Raw genomic sequence first — 25,292 nt, 5'->3', positions numbered from 1 at the left:
ATGAAGATACAATATGTTGTTCTTCAGAAAAGTTGGAGTTTATTTTTATGTAATAACCCCCAGCTTGTCCAAGTGCCATAACCCATAGCAAAAAGTTTGTTTTTACACAGGTGGCCAGTAAATGCTACCTGCTTATTGGTTGCTATAGGTGACTAGATTTATTGCTAACTTTGCAACTTTTATTATGTAATCCAAAAATGCCTCATCATTTATTTTTTCTATCAAAAAGTTATATATTTCAGAGATCTTCTTACAACATTGGTTTGGCTAAAGAATTCTTTGCCTTTCAGTCTTTTCAGAACAAATACCAGGCAAAGATTTATGGTCTTTTTTTTAAATATAAACCTCTGGTGTGGTACAGTCTCTAAAGCTCCATTGAAATCTATGAAATCTAGGTCACATTTACTGCAGTATTGTGCTTTTTACCTCCCAGCAGAAAGTTAGTAAACTCCTGTTTGTTTTTTACCCCCAGTTCTGTTCAAAATATATGCCTGTATAGTTTTACTAACAATAGTCAATGGTTATAACCCCCATCAAAGGGTGGAAGTATTTTATAAATGAGTAACAAATGTACTGACCTTTGCGAAGATATATGGTGGCTTGAGAGACATAGAGGGTCTTGTTTATTATGCGGTGTATTTGCAACCAAATATACCACACATCAGCAGGCACCACAGCATAAAAAATAACGTATTTGTGTAATGATAAAAAAATGGCGCAAGTTGTGTAATCATTTCCAGTGATTGCCTTAATGCTATGTAAACATATGGCATTTATCCATTGCAGGTTTTTTCAGCTTTTTTTTTTTTTTTTTACTACGCCGGAACTTACCTTTCTTTAGTTTTTCCCTTTGACTTTAATGGATTATACAATGTCTGTAGTTGCGTAAAATAATGGTGTCAAATAAAGATATCAAAACAGAACTTGATACATTTACCATTAATTTTACACCACTTTTTACACTATTTTCTGGTTTTAATCATTTTACACAGTATGATAAATAAGCCCCAGAATGTACTTATAATAAATTACCATTTTGTTGATTAGTGCATATACTATTGCAGCACTGAATATACAGTATGCAATATTGATCCATTTTGAATGTAGGCTGTTGTAGCATGTCAGTCAATAACTCGGAGGGAAGGGGCCTTTTACATTAAACTTTTCTTTTAAAGTATCTATAAAATAAATGTATCTGACATAGCATTCATCACAGTGCAATAAGCTTTTTAGCTAACGTATTGTTTGAACCTGCAAACAATACACTTGAAACAGTGCTATTCTGCTTTATCACATCACCATCGCTGGAAAGTAGCAAACCAAGTATGACACTGCCCATAGAGTTCTTTAGGCCTAGGCCAGTTTGTCAAAATAAATTTTACTGCTTCCAACATGTATGCCCTCTTTTTTTCTCTTATTATTGCGACTTTGTTCAATAAATCTGTATATTTTTACAAAATGCTTTGCAGTAATCATCAGTTCAGTGCAAATACATTGAAAACAAGAAAAAGAACCCAATTGGTAAAGCAGGTTACAAAGTCTGATGTAAGTACATTCTAATGAAGTACACAACTGTGATTACTAAGTAAGAATCAACATTAGCATCAGATGTTATCTCACTGTATGACCACCTCTTTCTAAAGCCTCTTCTAAAGTGGAATCACAGTTCTGAAGAGACTCTTTTGCACAGGACTGTGTTTAATGGCTGCAATCTATTTTTTATGAAAAAGCAGGAAACAAGCTGTCCTCGGTAAAAAGATTTACAAAATGTAATCATTGTTGAAATATTCTCTTTGAACTGCCTTGTCCACAGGGGTCTCTGGCTCCCAATACCCTGTTTTCTTTAGAACACCCTTACAAGTTCCTCTGGAAGATCAGGTACACTGGCGCTGTGCTCTTTGAAGTCTTGAATGAATGAAAGAAAGGCATAATAAAAGGGAGCTGTTGATCAAGCATAAAATACTCTTTAAGCCGACAGAATAGCAGAGTTAACACATCCTAAGCTGCTTTTGGTTTTTTTCTCCCTCTTTCTATACCCCCCTCCACATTTTCCTGTGCTTTGTGTACAGTGGGGGTTTTATAGGATGAAAAGTCTCTGATCTATGTAGTATGCCATTTCCTAACAAAAAAACTAAATGGGATTGGTTTTTACATCCCTACATTTTTCGTCTTAGTATTTTTTTCTTTCTTTTTTTCAGTAATACAAAGGTTGCTATCATCCATTACAGACACAAGATTTTACTGTTACACAGATTGCATAGGCATCCTTAGCAAAAGCAAGAACTTATATTGCATGGCTTCTTGAGAAAAACAAATACAAAAGTCAAAAATGCTTTCATATGTGCTGCTTTCTATAGCTTCATGATTTGTTCTGATGTAGGTTTGAGCCATGAAAGAGTTAAAAAGAACCACTTTTCTTGAAAGTAAGAGGCAAGCTGCAGTCTCATTTTATATCTGAAGTTACCATGCATAATTAATATGTGAATGCCGAGTACCAGCCATACAATTTACAGTGGATTGCATTTCAAACATGTGTCCCTAATAGGAGTTCTTCCCATTATATTCAGAATAATAGTGAAGGTTTCCCAGTGTCTTTCTTATTTCCATAAGTTTTTAGTACACTTGTTCTAGATGAGGCCAGTTATGGAGAAAAACATCATTGGGGGGAGAACATCTCCCCCTTCAGTTTCTTAACCAAAGCGACAGTGCAAGAGTATAATTAAGCCTTTTCTGTAATGGAATCACTGAAAATAATTCCTATATATTCCATAAGAGACTATATTTTCACTATTTGGTCTAGATCTTGGCATTTTGTGCTTAGGTACTAGAAGTATGCTTATAAGCAGAAAGTGTACAGGGAAATAAAGTCCTGCGATGAAGAGCACAAACTATATTCTAGCAACAAGACCCTGCATAGCTAGTGGAAGTTTTTTGATATGTGGAAAATTTAAAATTGAAAAGCTAGAATGCATTCTTATAATTTTTTTTAGAGCCATAACCCACCATTAATGAATGCATTTTCTTTGCATTGCTTTCCATCACAGTAGGTATAATGATGATTGTGTTGACACGTATATATATATACATATATATGGTCCTAAAAATGTTTTGCCTTCATGTGCTATACAGTTATAGATTTGGTTCATGTAGAGCACATTTCTGCATGGTTATTGCCAGCTACATGCTGAAATACCAGCATAATGCATTAAAATTCCTTAAAAAATTCCTTATAAACTAAATCCTTATAAACTAAATCGCTTCATAATTATGGTAGCACGAATTATAGACCCACGGAGCAGCCATGTTTGTTCCCCTCCAAAAAATAAAAATGTTTTTAAGTAATCATAATACAATGCACTGTTGCCCTGCACTGGTAAAATTTGCACATTTGCTTCAGAAACACTTCTATAGTTTATATAAAAAGCTGCTGTGTAGCCATGGGGGCAGCAATTCAAGCTGGAAAAAGGAGAAAAGGCACAGGTTACATAGCAGATAACAGATAAAACACCATTGTATTGTACAGAACTTATCTGTTATCTGCTATGTAACCTGTGCCTTTTCTCTTTTAAATGGCTGCCCCCATGGCTACACAGCAGCTTCATTTACTAAACTATAGTAATGTTTCTAAAGCAAATACACCAGTTGCACCAGTGCAGGGCAACAGTACATTATACTGTAGTTCCTTTTATACACTTTGATTTTTTGGTGTTACTGTTCCTTGAAGCTGGCCTGCTATTTAAATTCTTTGTGCGAAGAGCAGAGAGGGGGACAGCCCTTTGAAGTAGGCAGGCAATGGAAAGATCAGTCCTGCCTGCTATCTAGTTCACAATGCAATGTGAGGAGCGAGGGAGGGAGGGGGAACTCTTTGAAGCAAATGGCAAGCTGAATCCTCCCAGTTTATGATGTAGTCATTTTGACAGATTGAGGGTTCAGGATCTTCAGTAGGATTTATGTAGAGAAACAGGACTTTTAGGAAAAAACAGTCAACATGACCTATTGTTAGGTTTGGAAGTAGGTTCATATTTTTATAAGAAATTTTTTGGTGTCAGTATCACTTTAAGCTGTGTGGAATCAGGAGGTACAAATGTTTTTTTCAAATGAGGAAGCTGAGAAAGGTTAGATTCCGTGAAAAAATGTATTTTGTTTTAGGCAACAATATTTTCATAATATGAAAATAGACAATATACTGTATATTGTCAATTGTTGAAAATACACATCTTCACAAGGTTTCTGGAGTGGTCCTATCTCTCTACCTTTCTTCTTGTCTAATGAGTATTTCTTGACAGTTGCCATTGCTCACAAGGTCAGCCTTCTCTTAACCAAGTCCTACCAAGTACTGTAAAATATCACGAGTATCAACTTTTAATAGTTTCCTTCTCTATACATTGTAAATTATTGTACCTGAATTTTTAGAACAACCCATTGTTTTGAGTCACTGACAGACAGTGACATGGTAGCGCCTGTTCATGAACATGTCCTTCAGAATGAGAAATCGCCAATGTCACTGCCCATACAACAAGAGGTACTTACAAAATGAAATGGCAAAGGCTAATTTTATACAGTAGAAGAGTAAATTTCTTATTTACTTGTCACAAAATTAAAAAAGAAAAAAGGGAAGTTCCTCATTTTTTACTAAATCTACAACCCGGATTCCAAAAAAGTTGGGATACTAAACAAATTGTGAATAAAAACTGAACGCAATGATGTGGAGGTGCCAACTTCTAATATTTTATTCAGAATAGAACATAAATCACGGAACAAAAGTTTAAACTGAGAAAATGTACCATTTTAAGGGAAAAATATGTTGATTCAGAATTTCATGGTGTCAACAAATCCCAAAAAAGTTGGGACAAGGCCATTTTCACCACTGTGTGGCATCTCCCCTTCTTCTTACAACACTCAACAGACGTCTGGGGACCGAGGAGACCAGTTTCTCAAGTTTAGGAATAGGAATGCTCTCCCATTCTTGTCTAATACAGGCCTCTAACTGTTCAATCGTCTTGGGCCTTCTTTGTCGCACCTTCCTCTTTATGATGGACCAAATGTTCTCTATAGGTGAAAAATCTGGACTGCAGACTGGCCATTTCAGTAACCGGATCCTTTTCCTACGCAGCCATGATGTTGTGATTGATGGCATTATTTTGTTGAAAAATGCAGGGTCTTCCCTGAAAGAGATGACGTCTGGATGGGAGCATATGTTGTTCTAGAACCTGAATATATTTTTCTGCATTGATGCTGCCTTTCCAGACATGCAAGCTGCCCATGCCACACACACTCATGCAACCCCATACCATCAGAGATGCAGGCTTCTGAACTGAGCGTTGATAACAACTTGGGTTGTCCTTGTCCTCTTTGGTCCGGATGACATGGCGTCCCAGATTTCCAAAAAGAACTTCGAATCGTGACTCGTTTTTGCCACACTCCATTTTAAATGATACCTGGCCCAGTGAAAACGCCTGAGCTTGTGGATCTTGCTTAGAAATGGCTTCTTCTTTGCACTGTAGAGTTTCAGCTGGCAACGGCGGATGGCACGGTGGATTGTGTTCACTGACAATGGTTTCTGGAAGTATTCCTGAGCCCATTCTGTGATTTCCTTTACAGTAGCATTCCTGTTTGTGGTGCAGTGTCGTTTAAGGGCCCGGAGATCACGGGCATCCAGTCTGGTTTTACGGCCTTGAACCTTACGCACAGAGATTGTTCCAGATTCTCTGAATCTTCGGATGATGTTATGCACAGTTGATGATGATAGATGCAAAATCTTTGCAATTTTTCACTGGGTAACACCTTTCTGATATTGCTCCACTATCTTTCTGCGCAACATTGTGGGAATTGGTGATCCTCTACCCATCTTGGCTTCTGAGAGACACTGCCACTCTGAGAAGCTCTTTTTATACCCAATCATGTTGCCAATTGACCTAATTAGTGTTATTTGGTCTTCCAGCTCTTCGTTATGCTCAAATTTACTTTTTCCAGCCTCTTATTGCTACTTGTCCCAACTTTTTTGGGATTTGTTGACACCATGAAATTCTGAATCAACATATTTTTCCCTTAAAATGGTACATTTTCTTAGTTTAAACTTTTGTTCCGTGATTTATGTTCTATTCTGAATACAATATTAGAAGTTGGCACCTCCACATCATTGCATTCAGTTTTTATTCACAATTTGTTTAGTGTCCCAACTTTTTTGGAATCCGGTTTGTACTAATAGTGACGTGTATTTGGTTTAAATGATTGCCTTACAAAAATTAAAGCTCAGAATTAATTTTTAAAGTGAAATTATTGCAAAAAATTTTTAAATCTTACTTGTAAGATGAAATATGCTGTTTGTATACTTACAGTATACAAACAGCATATTTCATCTTACAAGTAAGATTCAAATTGTTTTTACAATAATTTCACTTAAAAAATTAATTCCATTCCATCTTTTTGCAGCAATAACAATTTACATATTTTGGCTTAGGTATGTACCTGCTTTGCACACTGTTCAGGATTTTTTTTTTTTGTTCTTCAAATAGTATCACAGATTGATTCAGATCAGGACTTTGCCTGGGTCCTGGTAGGACATCCATCTTTTTGCTTTGTACTTGAGCCACACTATGTTATTTTAGCCTTGAGTTTGGGATAACTGTCTTGCATTATTTCATTGTATGTACAATGTATTATGTTTTAAATTTGGGCCAAACATATATTTTTTTAACTTTGGCTAAAAAAGCTCCATCGCTTCCTGGTTCCCTGTGCACGCATGTGCAGTAGAGTGAAAAGCCGAACTTTAACAGAAAAGTCGGCTTTTCACTCTACTGCGCATGTGCCAACCGCTGGCATTTTCGGAAAGGGAAGCCGGAAGGAGGAACGCGCTCCGCTACAGGTACCCCGGGCTGGTGCTGTTTTCTCCGTACAGGGGCACCAGCCCGGGGTACGAGGAAAGCGATTAAAGTCACTTGGGGGTGCCTAACATTTTGGCACCCCCAAGTGACTTTGCCTTTCTTTCTCCTTTAAGAACTTAGAATGGAGGACAAAGAGTTGTCTCAATCTGAATGCAGCATAGTCAGCATTTGGCGTTGTTGCACATAGTGGGTGGTAGGTGGGCAGCACAAGGGCATTTTATAGCCATTCAGTGGTGCAATCTAGAAATTTCTAACACTTGATAGGCAGGCACTTCTACAGCCCTCTTGGTTAAAGATAAAAGCACTGTTAATTAATGCACTAATGTTTTTATCTTCAACCAGATTGGCTGCAGGAGTGTTAGCCTATGCATTGTTAGTGTTTTAGCTCACCCCCAGCTATGGGTTCAGGGTGAGGCATCTTGGTTAATGATACAAGCCAGAGAGTGGTGTCCTTCTTCACATATCAAAATTGAACCCAACAGCTTGGTTTACACCCCCAGCTTGTTGTTATATACAGGTATCAATTTTTTACTACCAGGCAGAGCAGCGCTCTTATCTTTTTTTTTTTACAATCTAGTGAGCGCTAATGAAAATACTTAGTTTTACACTTAGCACCAGGGGCGCTGCTGCCATGAAGTGGCAGCTACTGGTAACTTTTTAATCAGAATTTAAGTGCTCTCTGCATTAGCAATGCAGCCCCCTCTGCTCCCTCCAACATGAAAAACAGAAGTGCAGGGGGGCGAGGGGGGTAGCATCGACTTGGCCACCTCAGGGTGGCAAGGACCCCTGAGGCGGTGCTGCCTAGTGCAAACACATGAGATAAGTTCTTTGTCCATGAGATCTGAGGGGCACACTTATGCATCTCTGAGTGCTACATCACTTGTGTCTGGGGCAATGGTAAATGAGGCTTGCTGTCACTTTAAAAAATACTTCGAGTTTTATTGCATTAAAATAAAAATATGGGTGGTTTGGAGTAATGTGCTGACAAAAGAATCCAATGAACTGCACCAGCTCATTCAAGGTTTTCTTCTTCACAAACCTTTTGTGCATGAATTTTAGGGGGCGCACACTACACATGCATAGAAGAGGGCTGTGCCAGAGCAAATAAGTTAGGTAAATGGAGTCAGATTGGAAACCACTCATATGACATAGGGTTAGCAGCAGCTGTAGCAGCAACTGTGTTTTTTAAGAGGAACTACTCTTTTTTTTAAAGAGGAACTACTGTGAAAATAAAAATATAATATGAGCTTCATGTCATGGAAGCTTTCTAAATATAATCAATTAAATACACATTGGGGCACATTCATCAAAGTACGACTGGTCCAAATACAAAAAAATTTAATTTTTTTTAAAGGTTACAACTTTTGCTTATTTTCTGCGACTTTTTCGTACTTTGCTCAACAAAAAAGTGCGACAAAATCGTACTGTCGCGCCGAGTACGAAAGTTTTGGATTCATTCAAGCTTCGTTATTGTGACTTTCCTTGGGCCAAGTAGGAGCTGCAGAGTGCCATTGAGTCCTATGGGAGGCTTCCAAAATCATGCACAGAAGGATCAAAGTCAGAAAGGTTTCCCTGCATTTTACAATTGTTCATAAACGAAAAAAATCATACTTTTCGGCCATTTTACAAACAGATACAATTTTTGGATTTTCAAATACAAATTTTTCGTACTTTAAAAAGCAAAATACAAAAAATCATATTTGATACGATTTTTTTGTATCGTGCTTTTTAAACGTACGAAAATCGTACTTTGTTAAATCTGCCCCATTCTGTACTGTTTCTCAAATAATCTGAAAAATTAGTATTCACTATCCCCCCAATCTATTTCTCTTTATGCATCTCTTCAGCCAATAGTGCACAAATGCTGATAATGTTACTACAGAATTATTCAATTTGGGAAAATTGCTGGTTTCATTTTGAAGGTTTGAAGGTGTTCAAGTTAAGTGTTAGGGCTTCATGTACTGTATGAATAGTACAATAGAAAGGTTGGTTTTTTTTTGTTTGTTTATTTTTTTTTTATAGTTGATTTACTTTGCACCTCCCACACATAAATTCTGGACATGAGAAACTAATGTTAGTGTGCAAATAAAATAAATGAATAACATTCAACTGCACTTCTCTTTGTGGTTGAATTCTATATAATAGAAAGGCTTTTGTTTACCTCTGGTGCTGTAATCATTTTGTGCCATAGGTCTTACCCAAACCTTCTTCTTTTGGCCTGCACTAAAGTGCAAGCCAATATCTGCACCCCATGTAAAACAAATTAGAACCCTGTAATTACTATTATTTGGCAAGTTGTATTACTGAGCATTGTGCCCTGTGTATGGCATGCAAACTCCATGCTAGAGAAATTGTAATCATATGGGACATAGGAACAAATTGAAGGGAAGTGGGACAGCAATGAGACAGCAGCGAACCCTTTATTTCTCACCTCCAAGCTATTACTTTGACAGTCATTACAAGCTGGCCGCCTTCTTCTAGAAAAGGCCTAGGAAGCACCATGGCAGTTTCACAGCAATTTCCATGCTGCGCAGTCTATAAGCTTTCTTTTATGGTATCTGCAGTTTTAGCATGAATGATGTCAGTGTCAAAACCAGCTTTGTATTCGTCTGTCAAATTGGGCGGTCGCTATCAGACAGATGTATTTATGTGGTGAACTTCCTGTTTAGGATTCAGTGGAGTATATATATTGTTTATGGTTCATAAAATCTTACTACTGTCCTCAGACACTAGCAGATCAGAGCTTTAACTTTCATGGTGCAGTAAATTAAGAGGGGGGGAAAAAGTGTCCTCAGAGGACAGTAAAACCGACTTCAGTTAGCAATGGTTAAATGGGATTTTATAAGCACATTCGGTGTGGAACTGTTTTGCATGAGCTGAATACCTTAGAGATGACACACATCTGCAGGCACTTTATTAAATCCTTAGTCAGCACTTTCCAACCTGATGAGATTACTTCTTCATTTGACTGGAGAAAGGAAAGCTAAGATCTTGTACTGGGCTGCAGAATTCTTTTTGATGTTTCACCTTGAACACTAGAAAGGAAAGGACTTAGGAGCATTGTTAAAGAGGAGAGAGAAGTGCAACTTGTGTTTAGGTATCATACAGACACTTCTCAGCCGGCATTCTTATAATGGCACCTATACTCTGCCATGCTCATTGTGATTGTGGGATTGTGATAGCCCACTTTAAGTAACATTTGGTCGACATGAAATCTTTTTTTGCAATAGATTTATATGAAGATTTATAAGTATGGGGCAGATTTATGATATTTATATTGTGGTTTTGTTTTTAATTAGTACTCTTACACAGGGGCATTTATTTGTCATTAGAAATGCACACTAAGAGCATAGAAATGCATATATTGCATTTATATGTATTTTATTTAAGTGCACCTAAGAGCGTTTTGTCAATTCCAAGCGCAGCCCGGGCATCAAGCGCAGGAAAATGCAGCATCTGGCATCTAAAAAAACATGATGAAACGTGAATGTCTAAAAACATTCTGATTCTCAAAAATAAAACCAGGCAATATAAGGGAATCGGTTAGTTGATGCGTTTAGGTGCAATTAAACCTGCTTCTCAAACGCCTCAAAAAATGCCTGTTAAGAGCTCTTAACATATTTTTAGCACTACTTCAAAATGAAGTAGCACAAAAAGATGCTTACTGAACTGAAAGATTGTCCATATATCTTTTTTTAGGTGTTATAGTTCAGTGCTGCTGCTGAACTATAACACCCAAAAGGGATGAAATGAATATGACTGCTTAATTCTGACAACTGGCACATTTGTCAAGGTCACAAAAGTGTTAATAAATGTGCAAAAAATTTGAACTGCAGTGAAATTATCAGGACTCCTTTGCATTATCCAGAAAGCTCCGAATTACGGAAAGCCTATCTCCCATAGACTCCATTTTAATCAAATAATTCAGAATTTTAAAACTGAATTCCTTTTTCTTTGTACTTTATCTTAACTAAAACATAATTAATCCTTATTGGATTAATTCTTACTTTTTGTAGACTTGATGTATGGAGATTCAAATTACGGAAAGACCCCTTATCCGGAATACCCTTGGTCCTGAGCTTTCTTGATAACGGGTCCTATACCTGTATAGTATTAAATCTGTCCCCGCAGAAGCCTGCCCTACTGGTTCAATACAAATGAACAAACCTGTAATCCAGTAAATACTATTTGTGTTGTTCTACATATATTACATTTAATAATTCTGTTCACAGCTTGACTGGTTTAGTTTTAGGAAAGATAAATATATAGGTTGCTAACAATGTATTCCATGCTACCCACATTCTGAGTGAAAGTACAGGTGCAAGGTGCTAGAACCTGCAGCAACCTTTTATGCATTTTGGGTGCCAAATCCATTTGGGCAGGTGGAATGGGCAGTTTTCCAGCAGTGTGCAATTAGATGCCACTGATCAAAATAGGTAGCCCAACAAACCTGCAGAGCAGATGGGCATCATTTATCGGAGCATGTTTACACTAAAACTTTGGATAGATACTAATGTTTCCTCAAATATTTTGTAGGCCATGTGCACAAAATCATTATTTTGTGGATACTGCCTGTATCTTGTGCTCATTGTATGCTGGTGTGTAGTTGACCAACCACTGAGTTATGTGTGTGCAAACCTCGACTGGGATTCAAAATAGGCCCTGGAATTTTGAGTACACAGAGGCAGCCCCCCAACAGCCCAATGAACAATGACTGTCTCTGGCATCTTACAGCAGCCCCTCTGGTATTTGCCAGAATCCACAGATCACCAGCCCAGCCTGTGTGTGTGAGCATTCCTTTACTGGCTGTATCTTATCTCCTTACCAGGATAGAGACCTTATGGAACTGTAATTGTTATTGTATCACTAATGATGGATATTATTGTAGCAGAAGATATTTCCAGTGATCCCATTTAACCTGCACTAGATCAAGCAGTTTATTGACCTGGACCAGGCAATACAATTTGTTCTATACTGTGTTATTCATACGTAGGCTTTTAATCTAATAGAGTATGGTACAGGTATGGTATCAGTGGCATATCATTTGATGTTTCATACAGGGATCATCTTTGGTACTTTGATATTTTGTTTATAGTACAAATAAAGGATTTCAGTTTGTAGAGTTTAACCCTTTGAATGGGTAAAATATATCTGTCATCCCCTTAATTAGAAAGAAGGGTGATTTGCAGTGATTGGTATTTTAAGACTTACTGGCATCATGCTGTTCTAGGGCAAAGTTGAGCCTATCTGCAAAACCATTGCAAGAACTGTCTCCACGAAGAAATAAAAAAAAGCAGCTGAAAGCCTTATCACTAGACAAAGACACAAGAGCTGCTCTGCGCAGCTAAAATAAAACTCCCGACTCAGCACCTTCTATTGATTAAAAACTAACCTTTAAAGTAACTCTCAGAGTGTGCGCTTAGCATTTAAATTTAAACATGTCATGAAAGTTGATTTGTGTCCCTGAATACTAACTCCAAAGGTGTAACATTCATATCACTGGTTTTTATTAATTCCCTTAAGCAGCTGAAGTATTTAAAAAAAAAATGTCAGTAGGGCAAAAAACAAGGAAGATCCTGACTGGGTCTGGTACTTCTTTCTTTTCCCATGCAAATATTCAGCCTCCTCAGGAAAAAAAAGTGTGCAAAGTGAAACTCAATAATTGCTTCTTTGTCTAAGTTTCTCAAGTTCCAGGCAAAGACAGATTAATTAAATATACAACAGTGTTTTTGGAGTGTAGGGTCCCACTTGCTGGGGAGGTCATAAATTAAGCAGAATAAATACTTCAATGTGTTTGCAGTGGGCTTGCTACGTCAGAGCAAAGGGGAAGGTTGGTGGGAGGAGAGCTGACTGTTCCTTGCTAATGAGAGTCACGTCGGAGTATGTCTGGTTGCCAGGAGCAACCAGACATGATGTAACTCCAGGATGAACTTGAACTTGGGGGACTTGAAAAGGGAACAATAGACCAGAGTAATCAATAAAGCTTATTTCAGTGAAGGATTACAGAGCTGCTCTGGGGTAACCTTGTCTGCAAGGCACATATTGAATAGTAAGATGTGTAAAGAAACTTTTTTTCTTCCGAGAGTTTAGTTGTGCAGTGTACAAGGCTGGAGAATTGTGCGCTTGTTGGTGTGCAAATGGTGCAGCAGAACTACTGTATAACCATGCCCAGTGTACAGGGCAAGCAACTCCATTCATTCCTGTGCTGTGCCGGGAGCAGTGCATTGCAATGCATTTCAGTGCTGAAGGCTTTATCCTGGATGGATGTGAGCCATACAGGGCAATCTGTCTTTGTTGGAAGGAATAATGCAGCACTCCAGTAGAACAGCAACCCAGCCAGCTAATTTATATATATATATATATATATGCCTCAGATCATTTGATCAATTTTGCTTTGGCATGATAAATATGAGCTGCAGGAGAAAGGATGCTGGCAGGACCCTCACATGTCATTAGTAACACAGTGTGGATACTGACAGTAATTAGAACTCTCCCTCACATAAACTTTCTGCTGCTGCTGCTTATTTATAATTCTACTAAATGGAACATTGGTATAGCAAAGCGAAGGGAAAATGGTGCAAGATCAGTACTTGTATCCAATATAAAATTCCATGAATAGTGAGTAGTTTACTCAAGATAATAGAAGAGTAGCAAAGGACAGCTTTTCTCTTCCTGGATTTATTTTTTTTAATATAGGAATACTAGGTTTAAGAGAGCTAGGTATAGACCATAGAATGCATAAATTTTTGGTGAGGGGGTGGGGTGGCCAATTTAGTACTGCTGTAAAGCAATTCCATTCATTCACTGGAACAAACCCACACACAACACCATTATATATTGCTCATAACAAGTGTAGAAAATAGGTTTCTATAGGGGTTATTTACATTTTTGTTTTTTAGACTCATCATGGTCCAGTCTGTCTTATATCAGTATTTATTCAGACCCCCTGACTCATAACAATGTCAGAAATAAAAAAAAAGCTTCGCTCTTAACGACTCTAATATTATGCATATACCCAAGTCAGTGTTTCAGTAATCTACCCCAGGGGTTGTAGCTTTAACCTGTGATGAGCAGGGAGACAGCACACTCAGGGAGACAGCAATTCAGTACAGAAGCCCTATGCTGTTTTACATATATTTTTGACCATCATGATTTGTTCCCTTTTGTGTAAATGAAGCTGCTTAACTATTTGCTTTGTATGGGTTCCCTTTGCAACTAATGTTTAGGTTTCCCTATCTCAGGCTCTAAAGCTTTTTTCTGAGCACTTCCTCCTGATGGAATCATATACAATGAGATGTTCAGGTAGGGTAAATGGTACAAAGATATACTTGCAGAATATTTTTGTTGGGGGAATTAGGGCTCTTTTTAATAATCATGGTAGAGAAATAAGACATTAATCAAACAATATTTGATGCATTGAGGATAATAAAAATACTAAGAGATTGTTTACACAGTTATCATGAAACTGATGTTAACTAAACTTAAGCTAATGCATTTTAGCACCTATGTTAATAAATCAGACCAAGGATATTGTGAATATTGTGGAGAAGCTGTATCCCTTAAGACACTGGCATCTGATTTCAGCTCAGTGAATACCTATATTACCTTTGCTTCTGAAAAAATCTTAACAAGGTCCCTTTATTTCCATAGTGCATAGATACACGAATAGCCTAACTGTGTGTGTATAATTATGTTAATAGCTGAAGAAGTAAAGCTCATAATACTACCTAGGAAGGAACCTTTTCTTTCCCCTTAAAAGCTTTGGCCAAGCTCTCTTTTATATGGAGCTCTATAACAATTGAGTTAGATACAAGCATAAAAGTGACATATTCTTATATATCTTCTATTATTACTTTGGCAAACTGTTCTGTGCAGCAATTGCCGACAATTTATTTGCTAATAATTTAAAAGCTGATTCATAGAAACATCAGAACCAGAGCCTCCTGCTTTTTATTTAGGATTCTTCCAAACTTACTGTAACACCAACAAACACTTCACCTGCAATCTAATAAATATAGATTTTTAGGTGGTTTGGATTAATTTTAAAAGCAAATTATGATTAGTTATCCTTCAGCAGTTATAATGCTTCCGTAATAGCTGGTAATTACTATGCCTGCATAACATCATGATTAATAACTGACTGGTGATATCTACATATTTATTCAGAAATAGATGCCTAGATGAATAAAGGGCGGCATGTTTAGTTGAATCCAGTTTCACCTACCAAGCCTAGACTGGCAGTCTGTGCATTCTAGCAAATGCCAGAGGGGCTGCTGTAAGATGCCATAGAGAGTAACTGTTTATTGGGCCTGTGAGGGCTGTTTGGGCCTCTGTGTACTTGAAATGGGTGGGTCTGTCTTGATTCCTAGTCCAGACATGTCACCTACCAATCAAAATATGACACAATCATTTGAATAAAACTAGATATTCATTTGTTTACATTTAACAAAATTCTGTCTTAGTGTTGTACAAGGTTTAAATTTTTAATATTCATTTAAAGATACTATGTTAAGGAACTGCTTCACTTAGGATTTTCAGCTCCATAATTTTCCCAGAACACTGGGAAGTATGACAAAACTAAAGTGGGGATGTCTGTGGTTTGGGAAGATTCTTTGTCACATACTGTAGGATAGTCCAGGGGAAACACCATGCGGGCCATAGTTAGCATAACCATTCTACTTTACTGGGCAGTGAGAATGGCAACATTAATTAATTTAGAATTTGCAGGATTGGCATTATGGTAAGAATTCTAAGCCAGACAGAAGAATCAGTTACAATAATTTGCAGATAAGCTTTTTAATGTAACGCTTTATAGGCCCATGATGACACTTCAGTGCTGGTCTGTATGGTACTGTACTGCATGTGGCATGAATGTGGATTTTTTTGCAGACCACAAAATGGTTTCACAAAACCAACGGTCACATACAGTTTTTCTTCTATAGTGGTGCTGGGTTCTATCTTTGCTAGATGCCATGTTATGTGTGGGTTTATTGCTGCTCTTTTGAAATATGGAGTCAGGACATGAGCAATAGCATCATATGCAGGGTCCACCAATCAGGTAAAAACATTTTCCATTGTGTTGGTTTGGATAAAAACAAGCCTTTAATAATAAATGATGTCTTTCTTGCTTTCCTAGCACTTATATATAGGCAGGGATATTTGTAAATATAGAGGCCTAAATTTCCACTGCTAAGGCTGCTTTAATCTAGTGCTAAACCCTAGGCAAATATCCCTCTATTCACCATCTATCTTTCTTTCTTTCTAACAAATCTGAGGCAGTACTACCCATAAAACCTACACTCTTATTCATAGTGGGTACCATGCATATATACACATTTATTTATGGATGAAGTGAAATACCAGTGAAAATTTCAGTGAATGCCTAACTCACAATTTAAGTTGAAGGGCATTTTGCAATTCTGTATCTCATGAAATAAAATGCAAGTTAATATCAGCATCTGAAGTTTCAGTGAATTTATTCAATGAATAAGATAACAACATTTTGTCAGAGCATACTAAAGGATATTTTCTTTTCTTTTTAGTCCTGGTACCTGGGATAGAGGTCACAGATTTCCATCACGCACCTGACAGACCACCTGCCCCTTTCCGTCTCTGTAACCTGGAAGCAAGTAACAACACAGCACAGTTACTTCGTGTCAATGGAAGGGGAGACAAACTCATATGTCAACAGGAAAACAACTTCGAAAAAAACTGTGGTCGCATGACAATGACCATAAAGTTTCAATCCTTTTTTTTTTTATGTCACATTGGAGTCTGGAGAAATTCTTCTGAAATTCTTCATAAAAAAAAAATGGTTGGGCTTCACTGTATTTAAAGTGTTTTGTTAGTAGTATAAACATTAGGTTATGCTGGATAGGCTTAGTCTGATGTTTTGTACTGATTTGCTATAAGACACTTGCCATTTGAAGCTCGCCATTTTCTCTGAAGCATATGCTTCTGTTATTTCCATGAGTGTGATACTTCTCTAAGTCTTGTGAAGGAGCAGTCCATATATAATGATATGTGCTTCTACTCTGTATAAGGGTACAGGCTGCAGAAATCATGAAAGTAGTCAAAGCCGTGCATGTTTTATTTATATAGGATGGAGTGCAACTTAAGCTAAGTTAACAGGGGAGAAGAGAAAAATAAACCTTGACCCCTACCGAAATTATGAAGTTGTTTTAACAACCACACCTGACATATTGTGTTGCGTGACATATCAAATTCAAAATGGCCGCCCTTCTTTTTTGACAAGGAGTAATCACATCCATGACCCTTGAGGAAAGGTTCCTCTCGAGTTGCAGAACGATGTAAAAGAGTATGCTGAGAACTCCTAATATTCAACTTACAAAATGCTGCACTTACACATAAGCTTTTTTAAACAAATTTTCAACAATTACACAGAAACACAGCAACGGGGAAGATGGTCTGTTTTGACAGAAACTGACAGGAATTAATCATAACATTCGTGTTTGGATTGAGTAAAGTGCAATTTCATTGGATAGGTAAATATCTTTGTAAGATAGAGATTGTTGAAAATTCTATTTTTGTTTTCCAAGTCCTCTCACCCTAGGACTCTAAATTATTGGGGTAAAAACAGCCTTGCAAAAGAAAGGGGAGCTATTTTTGCTTTTTATGTTTTTTATTGTTAAACTTGTATCCCTTTAAAACTAAAAGAAAATGTAAAAAAAAATATATATAAAACATAATGGTGCTTTTACCACAATATGTTAACTACATTAAATGCTAAGTAATCATTTTCTGTTATCAAAGCACATAACTAAAATGAAATCATAATATCTTAATTTTATAAGCTAAAGTCACTATTAATGGAGTATGCCAATTCAGACAAATGCTACACGTTCCCTACACATAGGATTTTATCAGACCCCTTAGAACCTGTCAAAAATTGTCCAGTCGTGTCTGTGTCATTTTGAATACTTGCACCTCTGGACTAAACACTGAGTGAACTGGGGTTACAGCACTTGCTGAATAAATACAATTGGATCATAAACTTCATGTATGTTATGTACTTAAAAATAGAAAAAGACAAAAAAAAAAGCTTAAAAAATACAAAACAAACAGAATACATGTGATTTTTTTTCTACCAGACAGCGGAGCATCCCTTTGCTTCGCATGCAACTTTAAGAAGGTTTCCTATACTATACATATATATTATACTGTCCATTTGGCAAGTCTGCCAATGTGGAAAAAAGTCTCTGCATGTTCTAGTGTTAGTAACTCATTTTTATATAGTTATAGTAGGATAAAGTAGAGTGCATTAAGACAAAACATTTTAATCCCTAAACCAGGCACTTGCCTTTTTACCCCATCACCTGTACAGTGAAAATAGGGCCCACTTTTATGTTTTTTGGTAGTGAAGTTTGGACTTAAACTCTGTTTGGTCAGTCCTGTTAAAGGGCTTTTACTACTGTCCCAAACAATCAAGTCAATGAAATTTCATGGGAAGACACTTTGCTCCTCATCTCTTTTTTTTTTTTATAAAACCCCTAAACTTTCAAGTGTTTTATATTTTTAGTTTCCTCTAAAATCTTAAGGTCCTAGGTGTGGGCCTGCAATGTTGGAGCAAACCTGCTGGGCATTGCAGGCTCTTCTAGTGCTCTTGGGGGTTCATTTGCACGAAGATGAAAAGTTTCCATATCAATGTGCCTTGCCCTGGATAGTGATTATTTGTGGAATTGTTGCACATGTTCCTAAATAGGTAGTGGGGAGAGACCTCCCCAGCCACTCGTCTTGGAGACACTTTTTATTTCTTCTTGTAAATGTGATTTTCAGGTCAGACATGGCAGGCTTCACCACATAGCTATTTAGTTGTACCCCACTAAGAGGAGTAGTGTGCTTAGTCTCGTAGCATCTGTGCTCTTCTGCTTAGGAGATCAGTATTCTTTGGAATGTTTGCTGCATTGTGAAATTTTATTTGGAGTCTTCCTATTATTATTATTATTATGTTTCCCGATCAATGAAAATATGCAATACCTGCTTATATTGTGTAGTTAAAGCTTAGCAGATTCGTTTTTTGTTTTGTTTTTTTTTTGTTTTTTTAATTTGACCAAAGTTGGTGCTGCACTTGAAGCAGTGTATTGTTAGGTGTTTAGTCATTGTAACTTTGTGACTATGAATGCACATGCAGGAGGGGCCTCTTAGAGAAGCAGTCAGACTGTGAAGCACTAAGCTGAACCCTGCTTTGAGCAGTTTTTGTGTTGTAACTGTTCCTATCACAAGTAAGCCTTAAAAGAAAAAAAAATACTTCCTTTCCTTCAACTCCCACACCCCATTTTTATTAGCAGACAGCAATCGATCCACATTCAACATAAAGAGGTTACAATGCCCATTTTTATATGCACGTTTTTAATCTTCCAAGTTCTGAAATTTGTTTACTGGTTCTATTTTAAGAAGAAAAACAAAAAAAATTAAAAGGTTTTGGATTTTTTCATATATGTGTCTGAAACGTGGTTGCGTAGGTGTGTGGCGTGATTGTTAGTGAATGGTATCCACTTCCTGTAGCCAGCATCCCTTGCCTTCCCTCTAGCACTTAGCTGGGCATTACCTAATGACATATGTGCACTAAACTCGCAGCTTCCAGTGCTTCACAGTGAAGGGATAAAAGCCTAGACAAACATTTTGTCAGAACCTTGCTCTATGCCAAGGTGTTACCAGTAATTTGGTTGTATATACAATAAAATGCACCCTTTTATAAACAAAGCAAACTAAGCAATAGTTTGGGCAGTTCTAGTTTTTTGTTGTTTTGATTTTTTTTTTTGGTTTTGGTTTTCTTTCTATTTGTGAGAGTGTTGTAGTCATGGCTGCAATGAGAAAGATCAAACTGCCCACTCAGATATGTAATTTGTATGTTGTATAGTTTTATTGATTACACTGATTTATTCTACCCTATTTTATAATGCAGGACTTTTGTAATGTTGTTTAAATGAGGACAAATTTCTGTCATTTAGCTTAGCAGATTTCTGATTGTTTGTTATAACGGCAGCGTTCCTAGACTTTTTTTTATATTTTTTTTTCTTTTGGGAACTGGATTTAAGTTAAAAACTTTCCTGTTTCCATTTTTGTATGTATTTAAATACAGTTATTTTTCTTCTCTCAAATAGTATAGCATATTCCTATACTTGAGAAGTATGGGCCACTGAAATAACCATTTAAAATGGACATTACAGGTATGCTGTATATTTGATGGTGTTTTCTCTCTACGTTTGCTGAATCAAAGGTTAGGGACTTCTGAACAGGTCTTCAGACAGAAAAAAAATGTTTTAAAGGCTTTAAAACATTAGATAGGCAGTGGAACATGTTAAGCAAGGCAGTGTGTGACATAATAAGCAAAGTTTTTCTTTATCCCATCTTATAGCCATGCAGAAAATATAGCAAATTTTATTCTTCCTGCAATGAGATGTTGTTTTGATGTTATGCTCTGTGAGATACATGCAGTTGCTCTGGTTGTGCAGAGTCAGGTCAAATACATTCAGTGTAGTGGGGTAAAGAGACTCTCTTTCAGGAAACCATAGCTCCTGCCTCTACATGTTGCTCCAGTGTGAAAGGCTACTGTCTTCATATCAACAGTAAGGAATATATGTATCATAAGGCAAACAGATAGTTCCGCAAATCACCAGATGATAACTCCACAGCTATGTTCACTTGCATAGGTGTGTTTGCTTTCCGTATCTCAGGAACATTAGTTCCTGTTTTATGAGGATCAGTACTGGGAGTGGAGTGTTGGGTGGGTTAAGGCATGGTCAGGTGGCTTTGGGACATGGACAAAATTGCCCCATTTTTGAAAAAAACGTTCCCAAGCAAGTATGACAAGCACTGGCACAAGTTCTGGCAGGGGTACAAGTGCAAGACCGTACATTCCTATCCCCACTCGCCCTTCACTAGTACAGCATTGACTAACCCAGTTGATGCTATATTAGCCACAGGTCTGTGTGCTCCAAAAAAGAGTGCAGTGGCCTGCGACTATTTGCACACACTGAAATCCAGTGTGCAAAGTGCAAAAAATGCCTGGTCGTGGCCTTTTTTTTTACTTTGCAAATGAGCCTCATTGGGTATGGTTTTGGGCTACTAAAACCATATCTCAAGGTGTGCCATGCCATGCAGAGAAACTCTATGGCAGTGATCATCCCTGTCCTCAAAGTAATCAACTCTGACCGCTGAAAAACATATTGGAGAGTAACCATAATGAAAAGAACCATATACGTATTATCAATCTTCTTAACCAAACAAAAGGAACATTAGCCAAACTCACAGCAAATAATCTGTATACTATGACTTTTAAAGTGAATTCAGTACATTCTCTGGGGTATTTTTATTTTTAAATGCCTGAAATTTCAGACTTGGGAGCTCTTAAAAGAACTTAGCACTTAGAAAGTGGAGTTGTTGACTCGTGGCCTTAAAGGAATACTGTCATGGGAAAACATTTTTTTTTTTTAAAACGAATCAGTTAATAGAGCTTCTCCTTCTAAATTTGTTTACATTTAACTGGAATCTTGTATTTTTTTATATGAACAAAAGATCAACATTATCACTCTGTATGAAGTGCACTTTCACATGGAGCAGCATGGAGGTTTAGCTATCATTTCCTTTTTATGCCTGTCTGGAGGTTAAGATTACTATTATGAAGCTCCTGTAGATACACTACCTTTTGACTTGTTACAGAGCAGTACAGTGGCCAGGGGCCTCTCATGTTACTGATATTGCTTGGTGTGATGGCCATATTTAGTTTTCAGAAATCACAGCCAGTGCTTTATATTGAGAACACTAAACACTTTAGATAACTACAATGTGTGCACTGTGCAGTAAGAAATATAAAAAAAGAAAATCGATCCAAGTCACTGGATAAGCTATGCAAAATGATGCAATCTTGGAATATCCCTTTGTTGTTCATGTTGACAAAAGACACATGCCAGTACATTTTAGAGTAGCATCCTTGATATGTATTTATACTGGATGAGGTCTTTCATATTTAATGTTTTTTGTTGCAAGAATTAAAAACAGAGTGAGATGGTTCTTATAACAACCAGTATGGGGGCTGCATATCAGGTTGAACCAGTTGCAAACTGTAATAAACCATGAATGAGGCTTAAAAGGTAGAATTGGATTCATTCTGGTGCAAAATCCTTAATCATAGAAGCTAACTATTGTTACAGTTCTCTCGGTTATACCCCTATAGAGCAGTTACTTTGTGCCACATTTACATTGTTTATGGAAGGAATACAACTGATGTGCAACGAATGAATAAAGGCCATATTGGAAATATAAAGTGTTCACATTCATGTTGTTTTAATGGATGCACAATAAATGTTTTTAGAGGGAAGGTTGTGATGTCAGACAAGTGGTTGATATTCTGTAGAAGCTACAGTAGCTGCCTCACTACAGATTCCCATGGACAATACTGCTTTCATAAGGCACCCCCAGGAACCCCCAGGAAACTCTACAATAAAGACTAAGCCAGTTGTTTGCTCCTATCCAGGAGCCCAAGACCAGTAAGCAGTCCCACAATTCACTTTACATATTCCTCTTCAGACTGACACAGTAAAATTTTCCACTTGGTTGGCTTCAAACCTGCAGAGGGGTGTGTTGGCTCTTGTTGGTATTGATAGTATTGACTTGTCAGTACAATTGTAAATCTCCCTGAATCAGGATGAGGTTCATAAAGGGTTTTTTTTTATTACCTACTGGATCATGTGCATCTCCATGATGCAACCAGACTGTTTGTTTCAGAAAGCTTCTATGAATGGAATTATACATTCTATCACAGTTCAACATGGCTTGAGCAGTACAGGTTTCTTTGGGTGTACATGAAGAGTTCTACAAATTAGTGTTTGCTTTCCTTAAAATACCTGTTGTTTCCTTATGATATAGCATTTTGTAACTTCTTAGCCTTGGAAGAGAACATGAACATGAAACTGCACTTACAATTTTTTTAAATTTAGCAATTTTTTTATATCTGATAAATATTTAAGCACTTGCTGAGCCATATTCTGCTTCTAGAGCATCAATAAGTCTCATTCATATTCTCACACAGATACAAACATTATCACAACAGGGATGTCAGTGTTACAATGTGCCGATCACAAACTAGCAGTATAATAGTCATGGACCACACTAACTGGCAAGCTTAACATCATTTTCTTGTGATAGCTTAGCGCAGGGAACCGAAAAATGAATATTTCCAGATGAAACGAAGCAAGTAACAAAGAGAGAAGAGAATGGTCATTCTGAGGTCTTGTATTCCTTCCCACTTACACAGCATAATAAATGGGTCAGCACCCTCACATGTTTATGAAGCATGATTAGAATTATGTTACTGATCCTTGCTTCTGTTCATGGGGTAGGGCCATGCATTTCTCATTATCTGTTATGTACTAACTGGACTGAGCCATTGTGATAATAATAAGACTCTCTACCATGAAATAGTCACATAACATTTGGAACACTACAATGTAGTTTAATGATATACCCATGTGGCTTTCCAGCAAGAATATAATGCTTGGCCAGGGGTAACAGATCCCTAACGTAAAACTTCTTCACAGTCAGAACATAAAATTATATTCATTAGGCAAATATCTATGTTAGGGGTTAAAAAAGAATACTCAGTACCTCCAATTTATTATGCACTTTTGTGTGCTGCAAATGTTCCCTATGCATTGCACACCCAAATGAGAAATATAGTTATTCCATTTTGCAATATTAATGTTAAAGAAACACAACGTCCCCACTCACTTTATTTAGCCCACAGTCATATTAATGCCCCTAAGGTAGTACTTTCTTTTACTCTTTTTTTCTGGTTTAAACAGATTTTGCAATGTTATACTACAAAAGGAAAAAAACCTTTCAATTAAACTTAATCTTTTAATTATAACTATTATCATTTTTGCTCTTGTTTATGGTCAATATCTTACTCAACTTTGTGTCTCTGTAAAAACTTATGTTTGCTGTTTTCATCAAAGTAGAAGGCTTCCACTGAACAAAACATACAAAATCACAACTGGCTTGATATTGTAAGAAGAGCTTCAATGGCACCTAAGCAACCTCTCGATAATCAGACTCGCATCACTCGCCGAGGCCTCCAAGGCTGTGCAATTTCCTTATAAATTATCTGAGTTTTTCCCCCAATAAGAAACCCACAGTAATTAAATCTGATTTTCAACCATAGTAGGTAACATTGAGGCTTTTCCATGTCACCAATTCCAAATTCACTTTCATGTTTTCACACACCCATTACATGGTGCTATTACAGTCAGGCTAAATGATTTCTAAAATCTGATGCGTTGGGCTCAATTCACTCTGCTTTCCAACAATGTAAATACATAGCAGTGTTTATCTGCATGACAACTATGCACTAATCTATCTATCTGAGGAGAAAAAAAAAAAAAAGAAATGATCAACTTTGGTATCTATTTCCGTTTACTCTACAATCCTTGCCTTCTTGGTAATTGTAAATGCCAGCTTTAGGACAGAAAGAATTATATGAAAACCAGCAGAATACCGGATATATAAAATGTAGTGCCTGTGAAATCTGTATTATATTGCTCTTCTGAAGTAAGACTTTTCTACACCAATAGCCTTTGCTGTCTGTCAGAATTCTTCTGATATAGCTGATGTAAAATAACCCTACAGTAATAATGCATGTGATTCCATAATGCTTAGTGAGTTGTATGAATATTATTCAAACTTATGTTAGTCTTTTCTTTCAGACTTTGCTCTTGTCAGTTAGGTTTCAAAATGTCACCAAGAACACAAAAATCTCTCTTTTTTTCCTCTTCTTTTGTGGTGTTTTCAGTATTTTGGAGATATACATTACTTTCATAAAATTCAGTATTACTTGTGTGTGTTTTTTTATTGTTATTTACATTTTTTCCACAAGGGTAAGCATAGATTTTATTTCCATATGAGAAATGTGGAACTGGTGATCTGTTAGATTCAATGTCTCTATGAGAACTGTGATGTATAGTCATGTGGTTTTTCTGAGGTCTCTGCAACAGTCAAGGTTAAATTCAGACTATGTGGTAACAGTCAGTTCTACACAATCATGAAGTCAACAACTATCCAGTGCTTTCCCTGCATTCACACCAGAAATCCTCCTAGAAATAAAACACAATCATAATAAACGATATGCTTTATGGAAAATATTCTTTCTTTTCATGCATATTTTTGGTATAAATATATATATATTTTAGTAAACTCAACCTTGGGCCTGATTCATGAAATCCAGTTTATAAACACATGTACAGCTTCATAATTCAAGTACAATATGTAAAGGAAAGAGTCTGCAAAGCGGAATGGAACAGCAAAATTGGATCAGCTTTCCATTATAACTATGAGCAGCAAGTGCACATCAAGGCTGGCAGATTCTGACTAGCAGTTGGGCAGACTCCCTAA

General features: G+C 36.9%; 1 protein-coding gene across 5 annotated transcripts in view; it reads left to right on the top strand.

The window, feature by feature from the left end:
- Nucleotides 1-25,042, top strand: part of nfia (nuclear factor I/A) — a 246,950-nt gene extending 221,908 nt beyond the window's left edge. For all 5 annotated transcript variants that reach the window (XM_031900900.1, XM_004913948.4, XM_002931611.5 and 2 more), the window contains one exon: nucleotides 16,427-25,042. In XM_031900900.1, the coding sequence (XP_031756760.1) occupies nucleotides 16,427-16,444 (18 nt within the window). In that variant the 3' untranslated portion in view covers nucleotides 16,445-25,042. The remainder of the gene's footprint in view (nucleotides 1-16,426) is intronic.
- The last annotated feature ends 250 nt before the right edge of the window (nucleotides 25,043-25,292 follow it).

Source organism: Xenopus tropicalis, chromosome 4 (assembly GCF_000004195.4).
Source record: "Xenopus tropicalis strain Nigerian chromosome 4, UCB_Xtro_10.0, whole genome shotgun sequence".
In the NCBI taxonomy this organism is placed as follows: domain Eukaryota; kingdom Metazoa; phylum Chordata; class Amphibia; order Anura; family Pipidae; genus Xenopus; species Xenopus tropicalis.
Note: the sequence above shows the minus strand (reverse complement) of the source record. Positions and strands in the feature narration are given on the sequence as shown.